Genomic DNA, 25,712 nt, shown 5'->3' on the forward strand with positions numbered 1-25,712 from the left:
TTTAGACATCATTAATTTTAGATAAATATGAAAATCCCCAAAAACTTTGCTAACAGACTCACTTGATGCGCTGTTAATGGCGACAATGGCAGCAACTGCTTGCTGCTCGTGGCACTTATGCAAGAATTAATTCCGTTATTCCATTGCAAATATAAACTCTAAGAAAAAACATGTGCCGCCATATACTTTGCCATTGCCAAAAAGTTGTGGGCATGAAGCAAAAAACGATGTACCAAAAATTGTATCTTCATTTTAGAACTAAATTTGTCTTCAGTTATTAAAAAAAACAGTTCCAAAAAAATGAGGAGCTGGAAGACTGTTATATTCATTGGAAGGCACATGCAGTTCTCGTAAGGCAGCTATGAAAAAATTGTCCAAAAAAACATTTGGACCTAGGTTGAGCGGGTTGGGATTGATTTCATTTGGCGAATGCGAAACTCAATTCAAATTGTTGTAACAATTCTTTAAAATTCTATTTTCATTGAAATTTGAAGGTCTAATAATTTTGCATTTAATTTAATTCGACTGTTTTTTTTTGTTTTTATTTTTGTGCTGGTAGCACTACGCGTGCGGACATACGACACTTACCTAGCGAGAGCTTCTCACCAGAATCGGGGGGCAGTGTGAAGCCTAGCAGTGCCATTGAGGCTATCAGTACGCACGGCACAATTAGGTTAAAAAAATAGTACAAAGTTTTCCGTCGTATTAAAATGGCGAACGTTATGTCAATATAAGGTTCTGGGCAGCAATTATAGTAGATTTCATTTCGTTTACCGGGCACGCCTGCAAAGAGAATGGACGTGAAATACGTTCGACGGTGAGAATGCAAAGAGAAAGAGAGGATTGTTTTATTTAGTTATTAGTAGTTGTTTTTTGTTTTTTTTTTGAGAGAGGGAAAGAGAGAAAGAGAAAGTGGCGCATTAGATAGCAGCAGTAAGATATTAGTTTAAAATACATATGTATGTATATAATGAATATATGTATGTATGTATATATATGCATATAAATGTTTATAAGTAATTGCTAGTGAAATTTTGTTGGCTGTTTTGTTGTTTTTGTTTTTTTTTTGGTGAGGCTTTGTTATTAATACACAATTTATTTAAATATTATGAGCAAAAAATATGTTAAAGCAAAAGAATAAATTATAACCATTTTTCGATTTATAAGCTGTGAGTTAGTTAGTATGTTATTAGTTAAATATTTTTAGAATTTGCGGAATTTAAATTTGCTAGAAAACTTTTTATGAAATGCCTTTCTTTTATTTTCAAGCCACCGCTGCCATACCTAGCAGATCCCATTCGCCGTTCGTTATGAAACTTGAAATGTCACCACCGGCCTCGTCTTGCAGCTGCAAGTCCAGCTGGAAAGAGAAAGTAATTTAATTGATTTTTATAAATTTGTTGAGAAATTAAAAAAAACTAAAAGAAAAATAAAAAAATAAACAAAAAGAAAACAATTCAATAAAATAAAATAAATAAAATAAAAATAAATAAAATAAAATCAAATAAAATAAAATAAAATAAAAAAAAATAAAATAAAATACATACATAATATAAAAAAAAATAAAAAAGATAAATAAAATAAAATAAATAAAAAGAAGAATAAAACAAAAAAGATAATTAGGAGTGTAAAATTTTTATGAAAACTTCTATAAAGTATTGAATTCCAATTTTTGGAGTTTTTGTTGTAGTATTAGCCATAATTTTCCAAGAGGCTTCCCTGAGAAGCCTTTTAGTCGGAGGAGAAATTGAGGCAGGTACTTGACTTCTTTTGTCTTTGCCATTATTTTTTTTTTACCAGCCTCCAATTCAAATTTCTTTAAAAGTTTATAGATTTGAGGTAAACCGTAAATCAAAATGCATCAATTGAGAAAAAATCAAATTCTTATCTTCGAATTACTTTTACTTTTACAATTGACGGATCGAATCGACAAAAAATCGAATCGGAAGGGCTCAATTAATCGATCTTCGGTTAAATCGATTTAAAAACGGCATCTCTCATACGAACCCACCTCTAAGTCGGAGATGCCAGTTAATAAAGTTATGGCAACAGTTTTCTAGCATATCGAAGAAGTCATCTTCGCAGACTTCTTTGGGCAAAATAAGACAATCACATAAACTCACATACATATTTAGCTGTGATTTTAAAAAATAGAAACTGCAAGTAATTTTTAAATAAAAAAACAACCGACATTAAGGCTCATAAAAAGAACTAAACCAAATTAGTATGGGTGGTTCCAACCAACTTTCAAACAAAATAGGAATGCGCTACCTAAAGGTGAAAAGGTGCCAAGTGCATTTTTTTCAAAATTTAGTTTTTAACGCAGAATGATAAATAATGCGAAATTACATTGTACATCGATTTTTCGTGTCTCCTGAACAATTTCAAAAAAGTGAGGTACTGGAGAGGTGGCAGCACCGTACGAAAAATGGTCTCGAAACGGTGTTGAAAAATAAAGTTTTATAAACTTACATATTTCGTGTGTTTAATTTAATCAGTCCAGTTAACCATTCAAGAATGAAAAAAATTTACATATAAAAATTATGCTTCTAGTTCGCAAGCGCATGTATTTATGTATTTGCATACACATGCTTTTGTTTAAGAACTTGCTTCAAGGATTCAAGGATTTACACTTTTCATTTTCTACTCACTACTTTTTATTTACAATTAAGCAACTATTCGAGTGATTTAATTAGCTTGGCAGTATTTTAGCATTTCACAATTCCATTAGCCTTATTTTATTTACTTGCCACGAAATTTTATGCCAACAAAGTGAAAGGAATTCTCAATTTTATTTACATATACAATTAAAACGTAGAGCAGCATGAAAGTCGACAAAGAGAATTCAGATAGAAATTCTAAAGAATTTTACTGCTGCCATCGTACAATTGTTTCACCACGGCCAATGTCATTCGAAATTCGCCACTCAGCAGCAAGTTTCTTGCAGTTTTTGATAGTTTTGCATTGGATTGAAATGTGCTCAGGGTTTTCGAAAGTTTCGTTTGAGAACAGGCACTTTTTATGTAGTTTCTTAGGTATTCTTGACTAGGCTGTTTACAAGTTAAGAACTCCTTATCGCTGAAAAAGCTGAATTTATTTCGGAAAATTTACGCATTTGTGGAGTTAAACAGTTACTATTTCAGTTAATGTTTTTCTAGACTTTAACAAGTATTTTTAGTTAGTGCTATGACTAAAAATGTTCTCAAAAATCTGTACTAAATTTTGCATCGTTATTTTTAATTTATATTATTTGATGTTATTTCATTTCATATTTGGGCATTTTTTCTTCATACATAACTGTAGTGTATCTGTAACACAAAAGTGGCATTGCTACAATATTTCTTTCTACGAATACATACTACTATGCCTTTTCATATTCATTCTAGCAGCGCTCCCAAAGGAATGTGAATGCAGCCACGTTGCAGTTAACTAATAAACGCAAAGGCTTTTCAGAATTGTTGCTACATACATACAAACATGCATACATTGTGCATTTACTCTTGCAAACTGACGACTGATGACTGACTAGTTTTGCCTTTTGGCTGACAGATTGCTGTCGTCGTCGCTGCGTTTTGTTTGCCAGTTGCTTTGTTGCTAGTGTAGTTAGTTTGCTTACAAGGCCGCTGATGGCTGCAGGAAAAACGTGCAAGGTGCGCAACCGTTTGTGGAAAGCGAGAGCGGGTTGTTGCTGCGCGCAGCGTAGGGGGTTAGTGTAAAAGTGAAAGTATGTAGACATGGACGCAACAACAACTGCGCTTTAGTATTGTTTCCTACGAGTAATTGCTAATGTTTTACTTGTTGTTGTTTTTGCTGTTACATGTACTATTTGGTTGTAGTTTTTTTTTTATTATTGCCTTTTTATGCTGCTTGTAATTTTGGTTTTCAGCCTGGCTATTTGCAAGGCTACATACACACACTGCCGGAACAAAGTATTGGCACAGCAAATTTTTCACAATATATGCAACAATTTTTATTCTAATATTTTTCCGCTAATTTTGTATAAAAATATGGTTCATTCAACAAAAAAGAGAAATATAAAAATATAATTCCAAAACTTTGTGCAAAACTCGCGAAAATTCAGCAAATTTACATCAAAATTTTCGACTGTTTAGTCAGATATTTTAGAATTTTTTTTGAGTATGTAGTTTTGCAGCCCATTAAATTCTAGTACAAAATGCAAGTTCAGAGTTAGTCAAAAATCGCGTTGATTTTTGGGGATTTTTTTTTCGTTGAAGGTGCTTTACATTTTTTGCCAAATAAAGTATTTTGGAAAAAACATTTTTGTATGGTAAAAATCAACGGTAATTCTTAGCTACTTGAAACTTGCACTCTATTATAATAAAATTGATTGGGCTACAAATTTGTATACTCAAAAAAAAATCTAGAAAAATTTGATTAAAGAGTTGAAAATTTGCATGAAAATTTGCTGAATTTTTGCGAGTTTTTCACAAAGTTTAGGAATTATATTTTTATGTTTTTTGTTGTAGAATGAATCATATTTTTATACAAAATTAGCGGAAAAATATTAGAATGAAAATTGTTACATATATTGTGAAAAATTCGCTGTGCCAATAATTTGGTCCGGCAGTGTATGTATGTGTTTGGGAGAAACTATATGCATGTAGTTCGGCATTGAAAAGATGAACCCATTCTACTTATGTAAATACATACGAACATATTTACCTTCGTTTTAAATTGTAAATAAAAAGTTGTGTATTTTTCTTTTAACGAAAAGTAAATAAAAGTTTGTAGAGCCGCAGTGTCGTCGGAAGCTATGAATGTAAAAGTTAATTCACATTTATTTTTGATTTTTTAATAAATTATCTGTGGGGTTTTATTAAAACCCCTTAACTGACTTTAGAAAGTTTGACTTTGAATTAAAAAATAATCAGTTTTCTTAACAAATTTTATATATTTATTAAGCGTCTATTGAAAGACTATGGCTATGGCTAGTTAAAATATTGTTTGAGAACTCACTGGAATATTGCTTTAAAGGGAAAATAGAAAATCTCGAGTTAAGTTGTTTTAATGAAATACCACACATATTAATACATATCGCACACCGTCTTCATAAGAGTCGCAACTAAAAATAATACATTTGCATACATACATACATTTCTTAGCACATGATAATCATATGGGCAAGGGCGACTTTACCTTAGGTTTTTTAACAAAATATTGGTCCAGCTTTTGCTGAAAGGTAAGGTAGAAGCTCTCTGTACATTTTTAGCGAATAATCTCAAAAATGCCAAATTTTGAGTTGTGACTCTTTTGAAGACGGTGTGCGATATATGCATGTATGTATTAAAAGCACATTTATAACCAATTGCTTTTGTTGAAGTCTAAATATATTTAGTATAAAGCTAGTCAGAAAAGGTAGCAACAATTGTGTTAGCAAGTCAGAAAAATCGGTGAACGGTACTCAGAGATTGCATGAGCCATATTCGATGGTATTTGAAAAAAAATGTAATTCACCATTTTGTGGTTGCGGCCTTCTTAGATTTTTAATTTTTTTTGTAGCGTAGTATATTCTGCTTGTCAAGCCCTGTCATTTGATACCGGAACTGAGAGGGTTGTGAAAAAATAAGTAAACCGCCATTTTGTGACAGCGACCATCTTAAAAGTATAACAATACTGAATTTACATAACTGTATTATTGGCAGAGCTAAATGGGTATACCAAATATCAGATCAATGCAAAAAGTGGAAATTTCAATTACTTACTACTAGATTTACCCACACATACTCATAGCAACTGCACGTCACGTAAGATGCTTCATGCTGCGGAGTCTGTAGAGGAAATTAGATTAACGAAAAATTGAAGAATTCGTTTTGGTTTAAATTAAAAGTTCACAACAAAGCCTATTGAAAATTTTTTTTGCTAATTTCCATGGCCAAAAATTATTCCACAAACTTTATCAGCTTGACACCATCCATTTCATTATGCCAAATGCCAACTTTTGTGCTGCCAACTACTTCAAACTTATTTAGGCGTACGGAATGGGCTAGCAATTGAAGAGTGGCGCATAAATAAAGGAAAACATAAGAAGGAACCCTGTCGGAAATGAGATTGGATGGCAGAAAAGGGGAGTTCAGGCTTGTTGTTTTTATTTAAGAGCAAACTATTGAGAAAAATCTATTTCAGACTACACTGGTTTACAGAAAAATTTTTTTTGTAAGCCACTATCCAATTCCTATTTATGTAAAACTTCTCGTTGATTCTGAAAATCGAGTTAATTTTTTTGAAATGCTTTCGTCTTCGAGATATTTGCAATTTACCGTTACTCAGTCAAAGAAAAGTAGTTAATTTGAAATTTGGGAAATGGAGTTTTCCATAAAATGTAAGTAAGCAATCATTCCAGATTTTTTGATGAAAAAATGAAAAAAAAAAAATTAAACTTGAACAGGGGACAAATTAAAAAAAATAACAGATTCTGTGTAAATTTTTTGGATTTGTGTTAAAGCCTGTTCCGTTACAAAAAAAATAAAGCTACTAATGAAGAAAATCTACGGACAAGCAAAGGAGGAATGAGTGGTCAAGTGAAAATGAGCAAACATTTTTTAGCCATCATCGATTCGCCAACAGTTAGCAAGTGGCGAAACGAACGAACTCAATGAGGTACACCCAAACTCGCTATCGTCTATCCGTGCTAGCTAACTTTGTTGTTGCTTTAACATGCAAAAATTTTTCGTTAAGCGACAGGAACTCAAACATAGGAAGTAGGGAAGTGGTGAATCAATGACGACGGCTTTTGTATGAAAAATGAGCAGGAAAGAATGTTACTCATACGCCATGTACAAAAAACTCATTCTTGTTTATTCATCGATTTTCTTCATCGCTTCCCTATTTTTTTTTTTTAAGGAATAGACTTTCATACAAAATAAATAAATTGACAAAAAATATATCATCCTCAGTTAAATTTTGATTTTTTTCAGTTTTTCATAAAAAAAAGAAAGAATCGGAAATGATTAACTAATTTCTCAGATACTATCAGGGCTATCGAAAAGTGATGTATATACGGTTTATGGACAATTTCATTAGCTTTCATTTTCATATTAAAATTGTTGAATTGGTTCGTAAGAAATACATGATTAAGTGGAACCACTTTTTTAAAGCTGAATTACGGAAAATTAGAAATATCTCGAAAACTTGTGCATAGGAAATAAAATTAACTTGATTTGCAGAATCTTCGAGCAATGCTACATAGTAATTGAACAGTCGCATCCGGTGAACAATTATTTCAGTATCAAAGAGATCTTCAATTAAAAAAATTTAAAAACATGATACATTTTTCTAAATAAAAATATATGTTCCCTGCAAATTTCTCTTGATATTCTTTCACTTGTAAAACCTTCGCAGCAATGCATTGTTGTTCGCTCTTTGACACATCCCTTACAGTTATTTTAAGCATTTTAAACGAGTGGGCGTATAAACTTTTCGGGCAAAGCTATTTCGCATTGCAAATAACTCATTGTCAGTAGCACTTAAATATATTCCATTATAGTGTGCTGGAAGTCAACTGGCGGTCTGCATGAATGAAGAGTACTGCGACCGAGTAGACAAATTGGCGACGCGGCGAATGAGTGTGTGCGCAGTAGTTAGTCCTCCTCATTTGGTTAGCGCTCTGTTTGGCAGTTTTGCAGTTATGTATGCTATGTAGTGTGAGCTGACATATCTGTTTCAAATAGTTTTAAAGTATTTATTAATGGCATTCGTTTGTACTCAAGTGTTTATTGTGTCACCCATTAAGGTGAATTATTGTTGTTGCACTTTCAGTGTCGGCATGCGAATAATGACTATCGAATGCTGTAGGTTTGTATCAAAAAACTACTTTTTTGTTTACTGGGCACATTTGGTACGTTTTTAAACCGTCATTGGTGGACGTTTTCGATTGAGGTGTACCTTTTAAAAACATGTTAATTCCAGATTATTTAGACACGTTAAAGTTCTCTCCAAGAATGGTGAGTTCTTGCTATTTAGCATAAAAATAAACAATTAAAAAAAAAATAAGAACGAAGGAAATAAAAAAAACCTACTAAATCCTCATATCCAAACCGTGGTGTTCAGGTTTCTAAATAAATTCAGTTCTCCGACGTCAGCAAAAAAGTCTCATTCTGGGCGTACACAGAGTCAGCTGCAAAGCAATGCCCTACAGTCTGTTTCGCTTTCGATTACCAGAAGCTGCTGCAGGAAATATGAACCTACACCTTAGTACAACTTAAAGGTATAATAATCCATTTGGCCTCTGAGGTAACCAGCCCAAGACGTTCCGTGCGTATATGTACATACTGTGTATACATAAAAAATGCCGATTGAAATTAACAAAATAAAAAAAAATGTATTACATATGTAGAAGGGTGGCAACCCTAATAGAAATTATTTTCTGACCAAAGTTCTCAACAATACCTTTCATTTGATATCCATATTGCGATGTTTTAGATAAATTGTGTAGAATCGAAAATAGTTGGCAACCTTACACTATTATCCTAAGGGATAACATTTTATATATAGGGGAAGGATTGTTTAAGAATCTGCTCTTGGTACCCGTGAACAGTAATATTTTACCTTTTTTTTAAAAAAAAGGTTAAATACGTATGCGATTCAAAATAGGTGGCAACCCTATTAAAAATATTTTTGAATCAGGGATCTTTAAAATACCATTTCCATTTAATACCCATATTATGATGTTTTAGTTAATTTGTAAGTAATTTCGAATATGTGGCAACCTTATACGAGTCTTCTCGGAGATATCGCCTATTCAGTTAACCTTAAAATCCAAAACTTTATTTGTGTACAAAATTTCATCAAAATCGTTAGAGCCCTTTCCGAGAAGCCTATGAATATATATATATATATATACATATATATACAAGAATTGCTCATTTAATGTAATCAGATACATAGGTATGGTAAAGAAATAAGATTCAGATTTGAAACTTTTTTTTTAGTAAATAACATCGATCCGGTTTTCATTGGAGTAACATTAAGTCCAGGGACATCAGGATACCATCCCTTGGATAGAAATGAAGCCTTCTATCTCGAGATCGAAAACGTTATTTGCGATCACTTCTAAGCAAATACTAAGCACTAAATACTTAAGTAACTAAAGTAGATTTCTAAATACTAAGCGCTTCAGGAAAAGAAAGAATTATCCTTAATTTTTTGCTTCTCTGTTTGAATTAAATGCTTTTAGAGTTTCGAGATTTTTCTGAACTTTTCAATATTTGTCCGGATTTTTCGGGATTCTTCGAGTTCTAGCTTTTGAGATTTTTACGAGATTTCGAGATTCTCAGGGGCTCTTCGAAGTTCCAAGGTTATCTCAGGATTTTCGAGATATTATTTTTCAAGTAAAAACAATAATAAGAGCTCTATTACTGCTTCTTGTTAGCCTGCCAGAGCGTAACTTGCACTCGGCTACTCATCACAAAAAAGTGAAATGATTTCCAAAGCATACACACAAACATATCTATTTGTAACTGAGCTGCAGCAGACGAGTATTAAAAATAATAAATGATAAAAACACAAATACATAGAGAGAAGATTAAAAGAGGTAAAAGAGCCACGATTGCACCAGCAGCCTTGACCAGTTTAGACCAAAATTCTCTGTTAAAATAGGATAAGACGTTGAGTAAAAGCAAAGCAAAAGCAAATAACAACGTAAAAAAGGTAAAGTAAAGAATTGTAATTTTTTTCAATCAAACTGCAGTGAAATTAGTTTCATTTGTTGTGAAAATAATGCGCCTTGATGTATGCAATCACAGTGGTGCGGGTGACCCGGGCAAACTGCAATCCAATTCGATGCAGATCCAACGATAATTTTGTCGCAGTGCGTTAACTTTGGCATTTTGCGATGAAACGCTAAATTAAATGGCACGCAGCGACAAACGAGTGGAGGGAGGCACATAACTGCGCATAGTCAATATTATGCCTAACGGGTTATTTTTATTATTGTTGATTACGACGGATGCAAGTATTTAGCTGCAGAATAAACCCTGAGGCTACAACTGAAAACTAGAACTAAGGTAACAGAAGCGAATGCAATATGCAAACAGCCATAAAACTATATTTTTCCAGTTGCCTCTTTTTTTTTGCATAACTCACAAAGAAGTTTATCTCTCTGCCCACTGGCGCTCAATGATTCAAGTGTAAGCAAAAAATCTGTAAAAATTTCATCATTTTTCCTGCATAACTCACATTAAATGCTGCCGCAGCATATTTTATTCCTGTCAGTGTTGCCACATGGATTTTAAGCGCATTAAATACACCAGAGTCTTCTGCCGATCGCCAACAGCCGCTTGTCTACTTTTTTTCAATTCGAACGCAGTGCATTGTCTGCTGCTGGCTGACGTGGCAAAAGGAAATTGGCTTCCATTGCAATCACTGGCGCAAAACTATACCTTCTTCGTGTAACTTAGCTAAGTCCATCAGCAGGACGTTTGTTAGTAAGTGTGTAGTATGCCAGAGCCTTCTGCATTTTCTTTGTAAAGTTAATGCTTTTCTTTCAACTGATAACGCCTGATTGCATCTTGAAGTTTCGATTAAAGCTCAAGAAAAGGTGAATTGCTGCACTAACTTCTTAGTTTCTAGTAGATTCTTGTGAAATTCTGCTTTTCTTGCAAAACGTAATGAAGAAGTTTTAAATCGAATTCTGCGCTGTACAGTGGAAAGCGCTGTAGTTGAGTTGAAAGTTATCCGATAGATTTTAGTTGGCAGTTAGAGAGCTTTTTAAATGAAATACGTGAGCTTGATTTATTTGGTAGTCGCAATCAACTGAATGGGGAAAGAACTAGTTTAAAAGAATTTGGTTTAATTAAATAAGAAATAAGAGCTGGATTAACGCATACAATCCGTAAAAAAAATGTTGCAGCTGTTTTGAGAGAGAATGCATGCAAAATATGTATGACTTTCGTAATTACTGAAACTGGCTGCATAAAACAAGATATTTTTACGCCTTTTGAGAAAATAGTTAATGGAGGGTTTTGCATCGCATTTTATTATAATAAACCATAGGTGCTATGTTTAAAAAAACTGCTAGCAATAAACTTAAGAATTTAAATTTTGTACAAATTCTTCGCAAATTATTCAAAGCATTTTCTTTTTCATGTTTAAGTTTAATGCGAGTTCTTATGAAAACATAAAACAAAATGTAAACACATGCATACATATCCGACCCAAATAAATTACACAAGTGCCTTTGCACTGCAAATTAGGTGTGTGAAATTTTCCAATTTCAATGTAATCACCAGGGTTGGGATTTTAAGGCACTAAAAACTTGGAAAAATGAAAAATGAGCTTTTAAAAAAGTAAAAAAAAGGCATTTATTTTTTATTTTTGTTATATACATACATAACTTTAGTACAATGTAAATGTATGTATGTCTAATTAAATATGTATAATATTTATATGTAGTGGAAAAGAAATTATAGCTGCACCACATTTTGCCAAGCTTTAACATACCATTTTTGTTGTTATTTAGTTTTGGTTATTTTTTTTAAAAAATATAGTTCATTCTTTAATAAAACCTGTGTAAATCCAAGTTTCCAACTTTTTCCAATATTCAAAAACATTCGTAAAAATTTAGAGTTTTTTTTTTTAAATTCTATAAAATCAACCATAATTTTTAGCCATTTGAAACTTGTGCTTTATTCTAATAGAATTCAATGGGCTACAAAATTCTTTCTAGGAAATCTAGTAAAAAAATATCGAAATTTTTACGAAATTGTGTTGAATTTTTTAAATATTGCATATTTTAATTCAGTGTCAAATGATTGGTACTTTTGTACAGATATGTGCATGCGTGCTGTTGGTAAAAATAAAAAAAAATTTAGACGACAATTTTTTTGTAGTCACACGATTGGTACAATACAGCGAACTTCTATGAAGAGATAAATATTAAAAAGGCAAAACCTGCGGAAAAGGCAAGAAAAAGCCAAAATTAATAATATTTTTTTTTTCAAGACACGAAACGTGTGACTCTTTATTTTTTTTTACAGATACGACTAAGCAGACAAAATAGGCAAATGCCTCAAAATCCTGGTAATCACCCTCACTTCGCAGCCAGCAGATAGTGTAAGTTGAACTACACGGCGTATACGCAACACACATACTCGCCTTGCACTATGCCAACGACTCTTTGCAAAGAAAACTGCGGCTAGTTTTACTTTGCTTTTTCTCAGTACAGTGCGGCTCTTTATATAATTTTATTCAAGATATTCACGAAATGGAGAGATATTACTTGAATACTCTGACGACGTTAAATACCTTTTTATAATCCATGATGAGAGGCTTAGTAAGTTACGTTTTGTGCCATTTGGTGCCCAAAAAAACAAAAAACCAAAAACTGTCATTTAAAGGAAGTTTAAACTTTCACATCTTTCTGGGTTGCAGTATCAATGTGAAATTTTTTAATATCGGTCTTAGAGTCGCTTCCAAGATTGACTCCGCTTCATATATTTGTTCAAGCAGCAACCGTCCGGAAAAAGATGCAACTGCGCGTAAGAACGAGCGTCATACAAATATTTCGGAATAAATCCCGTGGTTGGAAAGACGAAGGCAGACTTTTTGCTAAAAGAAATCTCCGTTGGCAGGAAGCTGAAGATGAAAAACCCAGAATGGGAACAGCTCAACGGTACAGCTCAAATACGAATGATTTAAATTTAGTAATTTTTGCCCGCGGGCAACCTAATGCCCACCACCGGCATAAACACACAGCCTCACATATGTACATAAATATGCATGAGCATGGCAAGGTTCACAAAATTTAAAGGGAAATGCGAGGGGGAATGATGGAATTGCGAATTTCAAGTAATAAACATTCAATTTGTATTCAGCGGTTGATGTGCGACAAACCGTAGGAAGTTTTTACGCATACACACACATAGTCAAAATATTCATGCAAAAGTTCGCTTTTGAATTGCTTTATTATGCCAAAGTTGCCGAGGATGCACGCAGCAACACATGCACACCTCTATTTATAACATGGACGTACATATGTATGTATGTAAAGGTATTGGAATTTTGATGAACAGGTGCGTAATATACTTATAGTGAAAAGTACTCCCCTGTCTCTGTGCAAATGTGACAATATTCATGTACTGTACCCTGCAGTAAAATTTAGAGACAGTCTCTTAAAGCGCTAGTTCCGCCCTACACATTTCAGAACTATCTCTGAACTAGTGCAAAACGGCTGCAGAGAGGGACAGTTGACACTTTCGGTGTGTTAGTTGCGCTCTGTTGAGAAGTAAATGCACAAATTCTCACTTCTCGTACAATACGAAAGTAGCTCAGCGGGAAGACCTCCGACTCTAACATCGTCGGTCACGAGTTCAAATCGCGGTGGAGGCAGTTGTGATTTTCAGATTTAAGGAATTTAAATTGTTGAGTGCCGCTTAAAAATTGAAGAGAAAGTGATCAAATTTAATATAAACAAAATAAAAAAAATACGTAAAAATATCAACAAATCGAATAATCAGAATTTTTTTTAATAAAAAACTTATTGTCGCAGATCTGTCCGAAATGGAACCAGTTCAGAATAGAAAAATAATCCAATAATCGAGTTTTAAAATTTTTTCTCATAAAAAAACTTACTGCCCCAGAACTCTCCTAAATGAAACCAGTTTAGAACTAGTTCGAGAGTTCTGCAGAGGGGGGCAATTTCCACTTCGTAGGACATCACCTTGTAAAAAGGGACAGTTGAAAGCATTGCGTTGGGATAGATCGAGAACCAGACCCCCCTCCTAAAGAGCTAGTTCTGCGCTAGTCCTGAACTAGCGCGATTTACTGCAGGGGTACGTACTCGTATTTATGTATGTATGTGTATACGTGCAAACTTAGTCGCCTTACGAGCATCCTTAATATAAACAAATGAAAGGCGCTACAGTAGCATCTGTCGTTTGGCAGTTAGGTACCGCCTTGCAAGCAAATGAGGCAAGTGCTTCTGATGTCGCATTTTTCCTTTAAGTTAGTTTCCCCTTGCTTACATTATAATGCTTAGAAAGCCTTTGCGAAAACCATACACCATAAGAGTAATAATAATCGTCATCGATATCGGAATCGTAATCGTAGTGGTAATCATAATCGCAATAGTAATAAGAATCGTAATCGGAATCGCAATCGCCAAGGTAATATTAATCGCAATCGTAATAATAGTAATAGTGATTGTGATCGGAATCCTTATGGTAATCGTAATGGTATCGGAATCGTAATCGTAATCGTCATTGTCATGGCGTCATCGTAATCTCAAATGTAATTGTCGTTATAATGCCTACAGTAACTGGCATCGAACTGGCACTTTAAAATTCATTACTTTGTAGTCATAACATCCTCGCAACTGTTGGATCGGGCGTTGAAATATTACCCCGTACTTTGCAAGTCCGCAGGTGGCCGGAAGGAAAACCAAGAGAGGTGACAGCAAACAACAATAAACAAGCAAGCGTGAAATTTGATAAATGCATTCCTGAACAACAACAACAAATAAAATAACTAAAATTTATGTAAAATAAGCTCACACCCGCGGAAGGAGTAATGCCGCAAGCAAACTGCAAGTCAGTTCGAAACCACAAAGTTGAGATGCAGCACAGTGGTACGAATTTTACTAACTCGGCACGTGTGTTGCAAAAGAGTGAAAATGCGTGCGAAGCAAATGTGCGCACAAAGAATATTTCAAGGCTGCAATTTCTACAGAGTTCTCCTAGTTGTGGCAGCCAAGATGCCGCATGAGGCGCGTGATTTTTTTTTTGTTGTTGATTTTTGCAAACTGAGCGTGTGTATGTATGCATTGCACCTGCAGATTATAATTTATGAGCGGTAACTTGGTAAACAAAGGTGGAAACCTTCATACGCTTATGAAACATATATGTATGTAACTACACATGTACATTTTGTAGCGAAACTTTGCGAGCGTTGGCATGAAAAAAGTGCATGCCATACTATTTGAATTAGAGTAGGTGTGGTAAGTATGCAATTTATTGCTCACGACTAAAGTGAATCGGTAGCCGCTTCTCACACTCCCTTCATTTGCGTGCTCCAAGTGTAAAGTATTTAATACATTAATCACGTGCGTGGGAATGGCGAGCACGTGCAAGTGTGGTGGGATGAGTTGAATAAAATGCAGTTTGAATGGAATTATCATTAAGGAACGTTAGACGGTAGGTTCTGGGTGTCGATATGTGGCAATTTATTAGGCTGCAATGTGGAACGCAAGGTCTCACAGTCTACTAAGCCAGTTTTGAGCAGCCACATGTTCATAACCGGGACTTCCTTGACAAAGAGAAAAGAAAGAATGAGCAAGGTATTAACATGCTATCTCGACTGCAATTAAAGAGGTCCAAGAGATCATCCGCTGACACCGAAGTCAGACTGGTGAATTAGCCTGGCTTTAAGTTTTTCACTGCAGTCCCAGACAAGTGGTCACTGGTTCCGCCTCAATCTTATCACGGCAGCTTCTGCAGAGAGATACGCAGTCGATGGAGGACGGTACCCGAAACTCTTACCGTAGCTGTGTTTCAGAAGGTCTTTGTATACCTTGCCTTTGCTGCAGATTTCCTTCAAGAAATATGTCGATGCACCAGAGACCGAGTACGCGTTACAGTTTTGGTTTTGTTCTGTTTGAGAACAAAATGAAATGCCAAGAACTCTCCCTCAACCGGAACAAAGTTATTGAAAGCAGTTTTAACGGAAACAAAATGCGAACAAAAGGTTCGCGAACGTTTCCGTAAAGAACAAAATGCGAACAGAACTCTCGTTAACGTTCTCAAGAAGAACAGAAAGAGAATGAAATATTTGGGAAGTTTGCCAATGAGAGCGAAAGTATCGAGAACGTCGAGAACAAAAATCCGGGAAATGTTCTGCTGAAGAACCAAACGAGAACAAAAGTTTTGCGAACTTAACGTGTTGGGATGAATAATCATTTCAGTGAGAAACACGATTGTAATTCTAAGCCAGAGGAAGTCTCAGTCATTTAAACTGCCAGATTGTTTATCATTAGGGTTGTCTGCCCATTTATGGAACAATTTTTTAATTTTTTGTGCAAAAAAAAAAAAAAAAAAAAAAATTTGTTTTTTAATTCTTTTTTTTATTTAATTTTCATAATTTTCTTTCAGTTCTTTTTTGATTAATTTTAATATTCAAACATTTTAAACTAAAGAACGCTATGTGGAAAATTTATTTAGGCAACGTTTGCACTGAATTGTACACAAACTCTTTTAGAGAGATAGACTTGTTACTCAATAAATCCGTTATAGGTGCTCCTATTTATTGAACTAATTGCTGCTGTCATTCACTGCTACTTGGATTCTGCCTTACTGGCGAGTTTTTTCCTTCCCTCCTTGCCTCTCTTCGCTGAGTGATAAGCCCACATCGTCAAGAAGGACGCCTTCATTTTCACATTTTTGGAACCTTTGTTGTTATTGTAAATTTTGTCAAGGCGACTCGTTAGGCATTGAAAGCATCTACGAAACAAGTTTTCACGCCTAGCACCGACCCAATGCAAGTTGATTAGCTCCGTAAAGCTGTTCACTAAACTAAGGACCAGCAGTGTATAGGAAAGAGCCTCAACTTCACTAAATTGCCCAACCTTTGCTGGTCGTGTAAAAATTTTCAAATATTTCAATACCTTCTTCAAAGCAAACGCAATTGCCATTCACAGGTCTCTTTCAATAGTAGCCAAAATATTGCTGATTTCGTCGTCAGCCAAAAAAAGTTTGCCACTACCCAGCGCAGTGAGCGTCAATGCTCCAAGGAAAAATCTGAATTGTGTTAAACTTAATTGCGCAATTTCGCACGCCACACACAATCGTTACTATCAAACACGTGAAAAAAGCCAATTGGAAATCCGATGGACCTCTAATGGAGGCCAATGCTACTTTAGTGCGCCCCCCATGGTGCATAAATTGTAAATAACGGTAAACTCAACCTTGCCTCTGATCCGTCCCATGAGTATGAATAAATTGTTAAGCCGGATTTCCGGTATAAATGAGTACATAAAAACTGGCGTACGTGCATGAATGCCGAACTGAGCGCATACATATTTATACATAAGTATTAAGGCAAAAACATGCCATGGAGTTCAATATTTAGTGCTTAATAAAAGGTGTGATGCTACAAAAGGGAATAGCATATGTATGTAGGTATGTATGAGCATGTAAATTTGTTTACATTTTTCCATTAAGTTTTTGCTGTTCTGTTTCCAAATTTTTTTGTAAATTTTTTAGTGATGTGAAGTCCTCGTCAATACATTAGCAAGGTTATATGCTCAATGGGGGTAATATGTATGTATGTATGACCTGCAGCGTCAAAAAAAAGCTATTAAAAAGTAAAATAATTTAAATGCAATTTCTAGGAGGTACATATTCTGCAGGGAGAGAAATGGATTTCTTGGAAATAAGGAGTGCTTTTCATCGACAGATCTCGTGATACAGCGTCATCTGTACGAAGCAATAGGCTCGCAAATTCAGCGCCAACATAAATATTTTGAAAATATGTAAATTGTTACCTAACGATTTTTTTTTCTGAAACTAGTCGAACACTCAATGCCACATAATAATAAAATTAAGTGTTAACACATCTACATACGCAGGTACGTTTTTTGTCGGCTCGAAAAATTTACGGATGAGCTATTTTTGTATAAAATTTTTTTTTTTTTTTTATGGAGAACACTGCTCGATGCTTTTTACAACAACACTTAAATATATGTATATAGGTATAATTTTTTTATGTATATTCTAATTGCTGTCAATTGAAATTAGTTATTTCATTTAGTCCGAAACGAAAAAGGTTCCCATTTTACATTACAAAAAAAAACAAGTAAGAAAGCCTAAGTTCGGGCAGAGCCGAACATTAAATACCCGGCGCACGTATTAAATATATGTTTTTCGCCTTACCGAAAGCTACGGCGTATCAATTTTGAGTAAATTAGAGTCCTTAGATTTCGAAATTTTGAAGTTTCAAGCAGTTCTGAAATTTACCGTTATATGAGAAGCGGCCGTTATTTTAGTCCGATTTCAATAATTTTCAACGGTTTGCTTATATGTGGCAAGCACAATAACCACACCGAGTTTGGTACAAATTGGTAGAACGGTTACTGAGATACATATATGTGATCATAAGTGGGCGGTGCCACGCCCATTTTCCAAAAATTTATCACAAACGTATTTCTTGGTAAAGAATTGTTGCAAGCATCAATTTTGAATAAATTAGCTTCAATATTTACTGATTTATCGAAGATTTTGTATTTCTCTAAATTACCGTTATATGGGATGTGGGCGTGGTTATCGTCCGATTTTAAAAATTTTAGGCGATTTTGTATGCTGTACGAAGGCCGACAACTGTGCCAAGTTTGGTAGAAATTGGTACAGCGGTTACCAAGATATACACATGTAACCATAAGTGGGCGTGGCTACGCCCATTTTCCAAAAATGTATAATATTATTATTTTTTGTCAAAAAATTATTGTAAATACCAATTTTGAGTGATTTATCTTCAGTAGTTACTAAAATATCGCAGTTTTCGTATTTCTGGAAATTACCGTTATATGGGAAGTGGGCGTGGTTACAGTCCGATTTCGCCCATTTTCAATAGCAACCTACCTTGGATTAAGGGAAACCTACATACCAAATTTCGTTGAGATATCTCAATTTTTGCTCGAGTTATCGTGTACACGGACAGACGGACAGACGGACGGACAGACAGACATGGCTTAATCGATTTCTTTTTTTATCCTGATCATTTATGTATACATTTGTCTATATCTATCTCGATTCTTTTTGGCTGTTACAAACAACCGTTATGTGAACAAAATTAATATACCCTTGTGCACAAGTGCGCTCGGGTATAAAAAACATTTTATGGTAATAAACTTATTTTCATGAAAAAATTCTTACCAATTGATTTACAGTGGTGAGCTAACTGGCATTCGGAAGTTGTTTATAGATTTTCAGTACAAAAATTAAAGCTAACTGACCAAGTGAATTAATTAAACAAAAATTAATTTATCCATTAATATTTTCCAGCAAAGTAAACCAATAATTAGCCGCTTGCCACTGAAACTAAGTTTTGTGATAACTTTTGTAGCCAATTGCGTGCGAAAATCTTCGATCAGCTTGGCTCTGCAACGCTCGCTGTATAAACGAATACTCTGTGCGAAGCCGAGCGGAGCTGCTCAGAACGAAGCAAAGCTTTTAAGTTGTACGGCGCGACATTACAACCGAAACCAAACATACTAAAAGTTGTAGGTAGGGTCGGAGACACAATGAAAATAGGTTTCTTATAGACCTTCCACAAGATGGTCCTAGTCCATCTGTAAAGACAACTTAGTTTGAAACAAGTAAAGAAGTAGAAGTTCGGGCGAAGCTGAATTTTATTTACCCGGCGCAGGTATGAAATATCGTCGCTTAAACTTTCTCTCAACTACCTTTGCATGATAAATAGGGGTGTTTTTCCAGATTTCAAATGATTTCGGTAACTGACTTATTGAAACAAGTTTGATAGAAATCAATGCAGCGGTCGTTTTTGTAGTCATAAAGTATGCGGTAGGCCCAATCCCTAAAAGTCCATAACAGTCTCATTTATTGTTAAGAGATTGTTGTAAGTATTAACTTAGAGTAAATTAGTGTTCTCAGTTTTTGAAATATCGCAGTTTTCGTATTTGTGAAATTTGCCGTTATACGGAAAGGGGGTGTAATTTTATTCCGATTTGAATAATTTTCAACAAATTACTTTTCTGTATAAGGTGCACCAGTTTTGGTCGAATTTAATGAATCGGTTACCGAGATACACATTTGTGGTCATAAGTGGGCGGCGCCACGCCCATTATCCGAAAATTTATAACAATCAAATTTTCTGCTAAGTGATTATTGTAATCATCGGTTTTGAGTGAATTAGCTTCAATATATATTGATTTATCGCTTTTTTCGTGTTTATTGCCCAATTTCAAATAGTTTGGTAAGGATTGGTGAAGCGGGTACTGAGATAAAGAGTTTCATCATAAGAGGGCGGGGTCACGCCATTTTCCTAAATTTCATAATATTAGTTTTACCGTAATTCTACTTCACATACTAATTTTCAACAATTTGGATTGAATATTTACTGAAATATCGTAGTTTTAGCATTTTCCGAAAATACCGTACACGGACGGACGGAAGGACGGACAGACAGACATGGCTTAATCGACTTCACTTTTTATCCTGATCATTTATGTATGCATTTGCCTATATCTGTCTCGATTCGTTTTATCTGTTACAAACAACCGTTATGTGAATAAAATTACAATACAATGTCGATTGCCTCTGGTGCTTAATGGATCTGTTATCTGTATCTGATCGCTTCCGTCAATCGTTCATCTTCATCAGCCAAAGGTAGACAGTTTTGTTATTCATTTATTTGGGTGTAACGATTTACGGATGCATTCCGGTGCAAGTAAGAGGCCTTCTAAGTGCCAAGGGTACAAATACAGCGTGGCGACGAATAACTGTTACCCAGGTTTCTTTGAGAAATAAAAGAGTCCTTTATAGATTTTGCGAAAAAAGTATTTTATTGTTAATTTTCCACAGATTTTACTTTAGTTGTATTAATTAGTTTTTAAATTTTAATCCTTCTTTACATTTGCCAGCAGTGTAAACTTTGAGAGAAAAGTTCATTTGGCACGCAGGTCCTCGTCAGTTAATTTATTCCATATCTCCTGTAACCATAGGCTAATTTTCTCCATTTTGAGTCCATTATACTCCCCCATCTGTCCAACATAAGGCCTCATACTCAAAAATCGAATATACTCGGAACTATTGACTAGGACGGCTATACATTCGACCAACATTATACAGTTTTTTTCTTTTTTGTATTTTTTTTTATACAAAGCCTAAGAAAAAATACACCTGAAAAAGACTTGCGTGCCAAATGAACTTTTCTCTCAAAGTTTACACTGCTGGCAAATGTAGATAAGGATTAAAATTTAAAAACTAACTAATACAACTGAAGTAAAATCTGTGGAAAATTAACAATAAAATACTTTTTTCGCAAAATCTATAAAGGACCCTTTTATTTCTCAAAAAAACCTGGATAACAGTTATTCGTCGCCACGCTGTAAACATAGACCGTTTTGCAGTATCGCCGACGACATGTGCGCCCGCTTAAACTTATTTATGTAGATGTTTTTGCTACAATGAAAAAAATGTTTGCTTTGTTTTCCTTGTATGTTGTTTGCATAGAACAACTTTTAGAGTACCTTTATCAACACATTGGTTGTTTCAATTTGGCAGAGTTTGAATCCTCGTGTTCAAGATCATGAAAAGCGCTACTTATATCCTTCTATTTTATTTCATTTTGTTTTATTTTTTAACTTAATTTTATTTGCTTGAATTATTTAAAATTTGTTTGAAAATTTTTTTAAGCTTTTGGCCATTTACCAAAAACCATTGCAAGCGTGCTTTCCAACTCCGGGTTTGCCAAACCACATTTCTAATTTCCTTAGTTAAATGTTCAAGGTCGGATAAGAAGCTTCCCCGTGCTAACTAATAAATATAAATATATGTAAATATTTTCATTTGTTTGCTGTACACTCTAAAGCAAATCGTAACAAAGTGCAAATATTTTCCAGTTACGTGCGGCGCTCAAATCACTACCGGTAGCCAAATCGTTTTGTCCCTTCTTTCGCAGCAGGAGGGAGGAGAAAACGTGGCAAGTCAAAATATCACACTACACACTTGTGTAGCCAACAAATGAAATTTGCGCAAAACACATACGCACCACCACCGACAAAGTTTATTATTCATGCCGAAGGCGTTTCGTGTAACAATAATAGCAAAACACGCAGCACAACAGCGTAAGCCAAGGCCTGTTTGGGCTGGGCCGCCCACAGTTTTGTGTCCGTTTCTTTTTTTTTGCCACAAAAAAGTTTGCACGTGAAATATTACAATCAAATTATTTTGGCTCGAAAAAAACGTCAATGCCAAAAAATTAAATTGAGAATAGTGGCAAGAAGTGTCACACGCTAGCTGGATGGAGCTAGCGCAGCGACCGCAACATATCGCACTTTCAACTTCAGTAACTTTTTCACAAACCGAATTTGTTTTGCGGCTGCAACAAACAGTCAGCATCAAATATTTATGCCAAGTTTACGCATTTCGGTTTGGTGGAGTGCTAAGTGCAGAAGAAGGAAATTGCGTGCGTGTGTGTGCCTGTTTGATACAGCCGTTATAGTAGCACTGAGTGCGGATGCAAATAATCGAACTCACAGCTAACAACTTCCACTGCCTCCATAGGTTCAACCCTAATGTGCTACGTACACTTACACACATAAAATATACATATGTATAATAAGGTATGTGTGTGTTTATGTATAACTACTACTTAGTTGGCAAATGTGTAAATCCACGCATGGATTTCTGCCAGTGAGTGCCACTTCCTTGAGCCAACACTTAGCTGCCACAAAGCAGTCAACTGCTAACAGTGCACCGCCTTCATGTCGATTTGAGTGCATTGAAAATGTCTTTGGCAGAGTTTCAAGCCTTGTAACGATATTCGAAAGATTAAAATGGAAATTCTGTGCGTTTGCTGCTACAAATTTACTTTTATCTTCCACACAGTGGTACTGCAGTGTTGCATTGGGTACCACACCATTGGATCTGTTATTTGTTTTACAAGTGGATGCCACAGCAACTGAGTGTGCTGTGTGCGATGAATACCGACTGCTTTTCCAAAATTGATACCACTTTAAGGTTTTCAGATTATTTTTTTTAGCATACAAAATAAACAAACTCGCAGAAAGTATTTAGTGGAAGTAGCGGAAAGCGGGTTGAATAGTCGATTTTGGGATCGCCTAGTTATCCGTCGCACTAACTAAACTTTTTCTCTGATGTCACTTTCCACAAATAATAGGGTTTACAGATATGGCACCAGTGTTATAAGCACAGTCTGCTTCCTGTCAAGAGAACTAATCCTAATACTTGAACGGTGCTATAGTCTTAATGAAGTACTTATAGGCGTCTGGATATGCCATGACAAAATGCTTCCTTTCAGCAGACTGACGGATTTTATCGAAAAATTATCTCTCTGTTTCAGATGTTTCGCTAGGGCCATTGGGCGGCAAGGAGAGAACTTACTGTGCCGTCCAATCAATGAAGATTCAGCTATTAATTTTGTACTATGCCGAAAAACGTAGGTAGAGCTTCCAAGCGTTCAGGCATAGAGCCCCAATGCACGTAAAAATAATAATATTTTGCCGGCCGAGGGGAGGCGCTGCTACAAAAAAAAACTTATCATATTCAAAACTTGCGCTGGGAAAAATTAGTATTTAGAAATACATAGCAGTGCAAACAATGTTTAAATATTTAGGATAAAATTTAGAAGCCGTTTCTACAAGCACAGTGGCCTATTACCAAAGTGGTGTTGGTAAAATTCAAAGAGGTTTTTCAATCAACGAAGGGTTGGAGGCAATAAGAGGTGTTGGTAAATTAGTAGAGGGCGTGGTTAATAACCTTGTTCAAATAAAATTTTAATGTTTTCAATAATCCCCAATTAAATTTGGCACCACCTATATCAGCTCACGTCTAGTTTTAGTATGGTTTATGTAGTTACCTAAAGCGCCTAGATGCATGCTATGCTCCCCTGTATGCGTAAAAATGTCCTTGATGAGATTTATGAAATTTTCGCCTTGCACTTCTCAATTGCCATAGAATAAAATTTTCTCAAGTTATAGTTTGGTTAGTAAGAAAATAAATTCTTCGGGTTTTCTTATAAAATAAGCATTTCTAAAATAAAAGTGTTTTATTTGCCTATTTTTGTTTTTTAGATCCATTTTTTGTTAACTATTTTTCAAATTTTAGTGCCTTTTCCAACATATATTATATATATATAAAATTAGTTAATTATTTATTCGCCCTATTGTAATGGATTTTTAGACACCCTGTCGTCATTTTAATTTGAACCAATTAACAAATAATTATTTTCAAGCCTAATCGAATAGAAGCGTGAAACATATGTATGTACGTATGCTTTTACAACAGCCAAATTACAACCAACAACAACATTTTAAATACGTAATGTAGAAGTTATACAAAAAAGATTCTAAAATACCAAAATACGCACGGCTGTCGAAATTGACAGAACTATAAAAACGGCAATTACACGCTAATCGACTACAACAAATTACCACGCGCGCAACAAATTATTTGTTGTTATATTGGGCATATTAGAAAACCATTAAATATAATTACGCAAATTACAACGATGAAATTGTTTTTTCATTTCAAATGCGTTTGTTGGTTCGCTATCGGTTATCACTTCAGCCTTTTGTTTGTTATTTCCACGCTGCTTTTTGCTTTCATGCTATTTACCAGCGTTTGTCGATTATTTTGCACTTGTAATGATTATTGTTTTTTCTGGCCTTAAGCAATTTTTCAAATTAAAAGCGATGGAATTAATTCGATAGACAATTAAATTGTATTGGGCAGTGGAATGAGTAAGGGGCCTCGACGTTGCCATAAGCTGTCGACTTAATAAAGTGGCAGAAGAATGACAAAAAAAAAACGCTTACAAGGAAAGTGATAATTGGCGACTAAGCAGAGCTCCTGCGGAAAAAAGGTTACGCTTGAAATTGGCTTTATTGATTCAGTTTGCTCATTTTCAACTGAACTGTTTTCTGTATAGTCTGGCGTGGCTGGTGATAAGAAATGAGTGACATGAGACGGCATGCGAAGTGATAAGCGATGCTTTCAAATTGTAACTGCCGGTTGACTTTTTATTTATTTACAGAGCAATAAAAAAACGCATGAATTGACCAATGATTGGTGGTCGTCTATAGGGCGATCGATATGGCCACAGCTGGCTTTAATACCGCCGCGTATGTAGTTTAGTAAGTACATACAGATGTATGTCTGTATTTGCTTTTGAAACCAAGCGTTTGTATGGGTATATCGCTTTGTTGATTTTATTTTTTTTTTGTTACTTTTTATGCTGGCGTTTATTTTTTTGCTGGTATTTGTGTGCAGATTGCTCCCACTTTTTCTATCCAATTTTTTATTTCAAAACAAAAAATAAAAAAAAAAAAGATTTTTTCCGAAAAACGTTTAATTTCAATGCAAACATTTTTTTGTATATATGTATAAGCAAATAACAATTTCGTCTACCTGAAAGCCATCATATGTCCATGAACCGAATTTCATCTCACAGCGTTGATCATCGAACGGAAACCATGTGATGTCGATTTTACAGGTGGATTTGAAAATACCGGGCGGCACATAAAGACACGAGCCATTATTCCTTACCACAACGTTGGTCGCGTAGGTGCCATCGAAGCCTTCGTCCGCACTGCGGGTAAAGAAAGGAGAGAGAAACGATTATAAATGTAAGTTGTGTTGAGAGCTTAATTTAAATAGTGTGCAAAAAAATAAGTAAATCAGCATTTTTAAACTGCATTATAAACACTAAACACAAAAAACAATAGATTCTAGATTTTGGTTTTTATTTCTTTACTGAGAAACAATTTCCTGTTGAACCGCAAAATAAATTAATAGACAATTGGAGATGCATCCATATATATGTATGTATGTATGTTTTATCAAATACAATTTAGTTTTAAGTAAAAATTAGTAAAGCAAAATGATGGGTTGCTATCCGGCTAGGAAACTGTGCCAAAGTATACTAATTGAGCTCCAAGTCTCACGACGGTTTATTTTAATTTGGTGGTCAGATTTTGTTAGTGAAAAATTTCGTCAAACCTTCCT

General features: G+C 34.8%; 1 protein-coding gene across 1 annotated transcript; it reads right to left on the reverse strand.

Annotated features, from left to right (window-relative positions):
* Positions 1 to 25,296, reverse strand: LOC118749530 (CHRNA7-FAM7A fusion protein-like; the record flags this gene model as incomplete). The annotated part of the gene is made up of 3 exons (XM_036484336.1): positions 1 to 783; positions 1,285 to 1,360; positions 25,116 to 25,296. Coding segments are annotated over 3 exons (499 nt in total), but the record flags the coding sequence as incomplete, so codon positions are not given.
* Positions 25,297 to 25,712: the final 416 nt, after the last annotated feature.

Source organism: Rhagoletis pomonella, unplaced genomic scaffold (assembly GCF_013731165.1).
Source record: "Rhagoletis pomonella isolate Grant_MI unplaced genomic scaffold, Rhpom_1.0 Rhpom_scaffold_00018, whole genome shotgun sequence".
Classification (NCBI taxonomy): domain Eukaryota; kingdom Metazoa; phylum Arthropoda; class Insecta; order Diptera; family Tephritidae; genus Rhagoletis; species Rhagoletis pomonella.